The sequence below is a fragment of the Monopterus albus genome, unplaced genomic scaffold (assembly GCF_001952655.1).
Source record: "Monopterus albus unplaced genomic scaffold, M_albus_1.0 scaffold90.1, whole genome shotgun sequence".
Taxonomy (NCBI): Eukaryota; Metazoa; Chordata; class Actinopteri; order Synbranchiformes; family Synbranchidae; genus Monopterus; species Monopterus albus.
Genome location: NW_018127970.1, coordinates 1116593 through 1122938, shown reverse-complemented (window position 1 = coordinate 1122938; position 6346 = coordinate 1116593). Strand labels below are relative to the sequence as shown.

At 42.0% G+C, this 6346-nt stretch overlaps 1 protein-coding gene across 2 annotated transcripts in view; it reads left to right on the top strand.

The window, feature by feature from the left end:
* The first annotated feature begins 3056 nt into the window (after window positions 1-3056).
* Window positions 3057-6346, top strand: part of tmem62 (transmembrane protein 62) — a 9623-nt gene continuing 6333 nt past the window's right edge. Inside the window, exons 1-7 of one of the 2 annotated variants that reach the window (XM_020607962.1) lie at window positions 3057-3489; window positions 3646-3850; window positions 4247-4358; window positions 4546-4683; window positions 5177-5222; window positions 5690-5831; window positions 6168-6292. In XM_020607962.1, coding sequence (XP_020463618.1) covers window positions 3452-3489; window positions 3646-3850; window positions 4247-4358; window positions 4546-4683; window positions 5177-5222; window positions 5690-5831; window positions 6168-6292 — 806 coding nt within the window. In that variant the 5' untranslated portion in view covers window positions 3057-3451. Of the gene's footprint in view, window positions 3490-3610; window positions 3851-4246; window positions 4359-4545; window positions 4684-5176; window positions 5223-5689; window positions 5832-6167; window positions 6293-6346 lie in introns of both variants that reach the window. The other variant, XM_020607961.1, reaches the window with a different exon arrangement.

Sequence of the window (6346 nt, the reverse complement as noted above, 5' to 3'; positions counted from 1 at the left end):
AGCAGCTAGCGACAATAGCGACTTTTTCTGGTGTTATTGGAGACTTTTCTGATGTTTTGGAGACTGACGTGAAAGCAGGTATCGCCCTGGAGTTACTGTCCTCAACGAGCAGCGGGTGCTGCCGTGAGCCACTCCCCTGTCCCAAAGCACTCACGGGCAGTCAGTCTCACTGTAGCCTGGAGCAGCAGTCTCAGCTGCAGTTAGAGCAGAGAGGAGATCCACACCGCTCCGCGCCAATTCCGTCCTGACTTACAGAGCTTGATGTAAATGTAAAAGTTTCTTCACTGTCACACTAAAATAAATCACTGCATTTGACTCACAGCCTCAGTCACTTACTCTCTGCATCCACTTTATGTGTGCCTCTTTGTGGTATAAGCTAAACATCTAGCTAGCTAGCTAGCTCATCATGTCTCAATCTAAACTGTACATTCAAAAGTACAGAAAGGAGCGGGAATCAAACCCTGAGTTCAAAGGCTGGTTGAAGCCGTTTATAGGAGATGATACATGGGCATACTGCCTGTATTGTAAGGCTGATTTCTATGCTAAATTTTGTGATATAAAAAAACATGACAACTCAAAAGCATACTCAAAAGGCAAAGCCTTATATAACAGTTCCACCCAAAGCAAGCTGCCATTAATGAGTAAAAAAAATGGACTCTGCATAAAAGGCTGAAGCCACCATGGCATTAGCTATTGCTGAACACTGTTCCATGCTGGCATGTGATCACATTTGGGAAGCATGTAAAGCTGCTTTCTCAGACTCCACTGCTGCTACTCACTTCAAAATGCACAGGACAAAGTGCACGGAAATGATTAATGGTGTTCTAGCACCATACTTTCTAAAAAAGCTGGTTGCAGATGTGGGTAACCAGAGTTTCAGCCTCCTCCTCGATGAGTCCACAGATGTAAGTGTTTCTAAGTACCTGGGGGTTGTGATAAGGTACTTTAGTGACACCAAACACACAATTGTCTCAACATTTCTGGGGCTTGTTGAGTTGGAGGGAGGAGATGCCAGATCCATAGCCCGAGCTGTTGTGGCTTTCCTGGAGAATTGTTGTCTTAAAAAAGAGAAACTCCTGGGGATAGGGACTGACAATGCCTCTGTTATGACGGGGATTAACAATGGGGTCCATAAAGTGCTGAAGGAGGAGTATGGCCTCAAAGATCTTGTTCTTATTTGCTGTGTGTGTCACTCTCTGCAGCTTGCTGTAAGTCATGCTTCCAATGACACCATGCCCCGTAGTGCGGAGTACTTGGTGCGGGAGGCCTACAAGGCCATATATGAGACCATCAACTGTGGGGAGAAACCCTGACAAATAATCAAGGTGTGTGCCACACGTTCGGCTCTCCATTGAACCAGCGGTTTCACGTATTTTGGACCAGTGGGAGGCGCTTAAATTGCATTTCGCATTCACCAAGTCCAGTGAACATGGCTGAGGTTTTGTACTCCATGTACAGTGATCCTCAAAACATCTTGTATCTGACTTTTTTGAATTCAGTGCTGGGTGAGGTACAGTTGGCCATCAAGGCATTTGAGGGAGAGCAGGTAGATCCTCTTAAACTTCTTGACAGCTTGGTTAGCCTGATAAAGTCTGTGAGTAGCAGGGTGCTGAATCCACTGGCAAATATTGATGTACTCAAAGAGCCAATTGATAGCTACATCAGTCCCAAACCGTACTTTGGTTACCTTTTTGAGTCAAAGGCAGCTGAGCTCCACCTTACGCCTGAGGAGAAGAACAATGTCCGAAAGAGGTGTGTAGCCTTCACCATCTCCCCCACTAACGAGTTGAGGATGAGACTGATGGACAACATTGAAGCATTGCAGTACATGTCAGTTTTCACTGTAGAGGAAACTCTAAAGCACAATAAGAGCCTGGGAGAAATAGAAAAAATAGCCAAACTCCTTGGCTACTCTCCTGCAGAGATAGACAAGATTGTCCAGCAATGGCGTGTCATCCATCTTAGTAAGTGGAATGAAACAAAAAACACAGTGGGCTTCTGGAGTGAGATTTGGAAGTTCAGGGATGCAGCTGATATCAACCCATTTCAGGAACTTGCCATGGCTGCTGTGTCTGTGTTGTCCACACTTGCCACACTCTAATGCTGAAGTCGAGAGATTATTCAGACAGATGAGTGTGGTCAAAAGCAAACTTAGAAATTGAATGTCCTTGCAGACCCTGGACTTCCTTACTCATTTACGTCAGCTCCCTCAGTTGCTGAACCTGCCATAGAAAGCCTTGATCAAAATGAAGATGCTGCCCGATAATGTTTTGCAGCTTTTTGCCACATCAGCTGCTTAGTCATTTAAGTCAGCTCCCTCAGTTGTTGAACCTGCCATAGAAAGCCTCGACCAAAATGAAGATGACCTACTCTTTCTGTGAGCCAGCACAGTGTGTGTGTGTGTGTGTGTGGAGGGGGCTCCAAAAAAAAACAAACAATGAACCTGAATTAGGGCAGATTAGTTAACATATTTTTTTTCTATTGTCTCTTTTTGGCCCGTTTAGATCATGTGTGTGTGTGTGTGTGTGGAGGGGGTTCCGAAAAAACAAACAATGAACCTGAATTAGAGCCAGATTAGTTAACATCATTTTTCTCTATTGTCTCTTTTTGGTCCATTTAGATTATTAATGCTGTCGAGTTAAAATCGTCTATACAAAAAAAATGTTAAAAATGTTATAGTTATGACAAAAAATGTTCATGTTTTACTGTGACTTGTTGTAGGTTCCTATGTGGAGCACAAGGTTAAAAACTAAACCAAACTTAAGAAAACAAACAAACAAAAAAACCTAAAAAAAAAAAAAATTAAACACCTAAGTAACTCTGCCAGAGTGTCTCTTTTGGGTCACTTTGCCGGTCCCAAACCCGGATAAAGGAGGAGGGCTGGACATAGAGCTAGCAATTCCACCCCACATAACAGTCTTTTGATTACATTTTATATTCTAATATTTAACAATACAGGGCAAAATTGACTTATGTAATATGGGTCTAGACAAAGCATTAAAGTTATTTTGAGAAGTGATGGCCTATTTCAATGGCAAAAAAAACAAAACAGGAATCAACAGAAGAAAGTTCATTTGTAGTTCTAAACATATTTAGGGTGTTTTTACTCACTTTTTGTCTCTCCCACGACCGTATTCCTCTCGTCCATTACAATTACATGCAAAGAGAAATTACGCAAATTATGCGATGACGTCATCTACCGACTTGTTACGACTTTTAGGATAGCCAATAGCTACTTTCCTTACTTAGGAGTTGGCAACAATGCTTTCGATTTCTGTATTGTCATTTGGTGGTGACGTTTTCTCTTCTACTAGGTCGGTGTGCTCGCTGTGCTCGCTGTGCTATGTTGGTAGCTGGTAGCTAGCTAGCTGCTAGCTAGCTAACCTGCCCGGCTACCCCCCTTCTCCTCTGAAGTCTTCTGAGCGGGTCCGTGAATGAACCCCGCACCTCAATGCAACTCTCGTGGCCGCGATGGCAGCGACAGAAACGGTCTGAGTCTTAGCCTCGCCATGTCTTAGCTAAACGATCATTATATCTGTAGTCAATGTTAGTGTGATTCGTGCCCTTAGCTGTGTTCACCAGCAGGTAGCTTTTTTTCTGTCCGGGACAGACGGCGATAGCTAGCACCTTCTCTCGCCACCACAGGAGGATGCTGAAGCTGTTCGGTGCACTGGTTATCCTCGGACTGGCGCTGGCGTGCATCACCTCCTGGGTGCTGGACAGCTATGACACAGCTTGGCGCCCTAAACGGAGCTTTCGGCACCCGTCTGCCGGTGATGGAGATGAATCTAAGGGGAATTCTCCACCATTCCCCAACGGGGAGTTGAACAATATATTCTGGTTTATACAGGTGGGCTATTATTCTGTCTTGCTAGCTAATTTTGTTGTTTACCTCAAGCTGAATGATGTTGTCTAAACAACCAATATGTTCATTTTTCATTTTATAGTCTTAATTTTAACATGGGTAGAATATCCACACATAGCTTTGCAGTATTGTTTTAGGAAACTAGCTGTGGTGAACTCTCTGAATGATTGACTGAAAGGGGTCACTGACCACAGAAGTGTGTTATTGTCAGATAAAAAACGGTGATTCAGCAATACACTAAGATGAAGGGGTTTTTCACCTTTTGTGTTTTACAACTGTCATACTACTGTGTTAAAGAGGTTACACACACAGTCCAGGTCTAAGACCAGTTTTAACCATTTATTCTTTATCCCTGATTCTGATTTTTATGTCTGGTTTAAGGTGTCTGACATTCACATTAGCCGATTTCATGACCCGAGACGCATTCCTGATTTTGAAAAGTTCTGTACTGACACCATTGAAGTGATCAAACCAGCTTTAGTGCTTGTAACAGGTATAGTACTCCTCCATCTTTAACTAGTATAAGTTACCTGGAAAGTCTTTGTTTTGTAATGACAGTTACTGGGTGTGGTCGTCATGTTAATACAGTCCAAAAAGATGACAGGTTGGTCTTAAGTGCTTCATATGCTTCATTCCTAGAGACCATACTAAGTCTCCCATTTTCTTTTCCCACTCCACAGGAGATCTGACGGATGCTAAAACAGAGAGTAAGGTGGGTTCCCTCCAGCACGAGGTGGAGTGGCAGGCCTACCACAATATCCTGAAGAGGTCACGTGTGATGGAGCGCACTCGGTGGATAGACATCCGTGGAAATCATGGTGATTAACCACAGCACTGTTACTCTAATGTCCTCTCATAACTCACCAGTTCAGCTGAAGAATCATAGAATAGGGAATGTGCTATTAAGAGGTTCTGAACAATCCATTAACAGTTTTCAGCCTCACACAGGAAGTCATTTTGCGCCCTCCTCTTCACTGCTTTCTTCTCCATTATTGGATCACAACCTATTAGAAACAAGATATCTTTGTTTTGTAACTGTCAAAAAAGAAAGCTAGTTATTGCATCTGCAGTTTCTCTTACAGCTATTTGCAGCATGTGGCATGTCAGTTTATCTGTGAGTGTCTGTATGATAACCTGTTGTTCGATATCTTCCTGCAACATGAGGAGATCTGATGCCTGCATTAAATATCTGTCCTATTGGGAGTTTCTATATTAGACATTTTGGTCCTTTGCTGGAAAGCTAACAGTTAAAAATCTGTTGTAAAATTTGTATGCTGCACAATCTCACCATTATTTAATTTATTCTAACAGATGCCTTCAACATTATTTCATTGGACAGTGTCAGCAATTATTACCGGTCAGTATGAAACCATCAATGCCAGAGTAAATACCTAACTTACATCCAGTCAGTGCTTATTCTAGTATGTCTTGTCACAGTACACAAAGAATAAAATTAACATTAGTCCATTGTTACTTCAGTGGCTCTGAAAAATGACTAGTTGCAGACCTATTTATTGACAATATTCCAAGCTGTCTGAACTTCCTAAAGCAGAATCTACCTGACTCTCTTTGTCTTTTGACACAAATGATGTTTTATGTGATATTGCTACTCCTGTTAATGAAGATTGATCTTTTATCTCCATAATATCCTTAATGTTGTGGTTATCCTCTGCAAGACAGAGTCCGTCTCCTACGCCAGCCTAACTTATTTATCTAAAATGCATTAAATTATCTCATGGCACTATTAGAAGTAGCTCCTGGCTCTATCCCAAGCTACTGTACAGTAACTTGTTGCTCCCACTGGCTTTTCTCCATTTTCTCTAGGAAATACTCAGCTAATCAGAAAGTAGGCTCTTTCCACTATGTTCACAAAACTCCCTTTGGAAGCTACTCCTTTGTGTGTGCCGATGCCACTCTGACCCCAGGACCCAAGAGACCATACAATTTCTTTGGTATTCTCAACCAGGTATGCTATGCCTGCGCCTTTTCTTTACAAATCCTTTTTTAATTTGTGACAAAAATACCTCAACCCACCTTTTATCCTTTTGGATTTGTTAAAGATTAGGAATTACATAAATGATTTAATGACACATTTTCCATATAGAAACTTTAGCCACTAAATAAACACATTTTAAACAGAGGTGTTTATGAGTTTATTTAAGAAACGAGCAAATGGAAGGTTGTACTAACATCCAGCTGCACTAGAATATACAGTAGATTCATGTTCTATTTTTAAAGGAAAAAATAAAGCACTCAGTGAATGTAACAGAGAATATACTGTAATCTTTCTTCAATATTACAGACCCAGATGGACTTGCTGGAAAAGTTCAGAGCTGAGAGTCTGAAAAGCAACCAGTCGATATGGTTTGGCCACTACACCACTTCCACTATCGTCTCCCCTTCGCCAGGAGTTCGAGATAAGATGAGGTAAGAAAGGCCAGGGTGTTAAACCAGTTTCCAGACGATCTGCAGGGACGTACA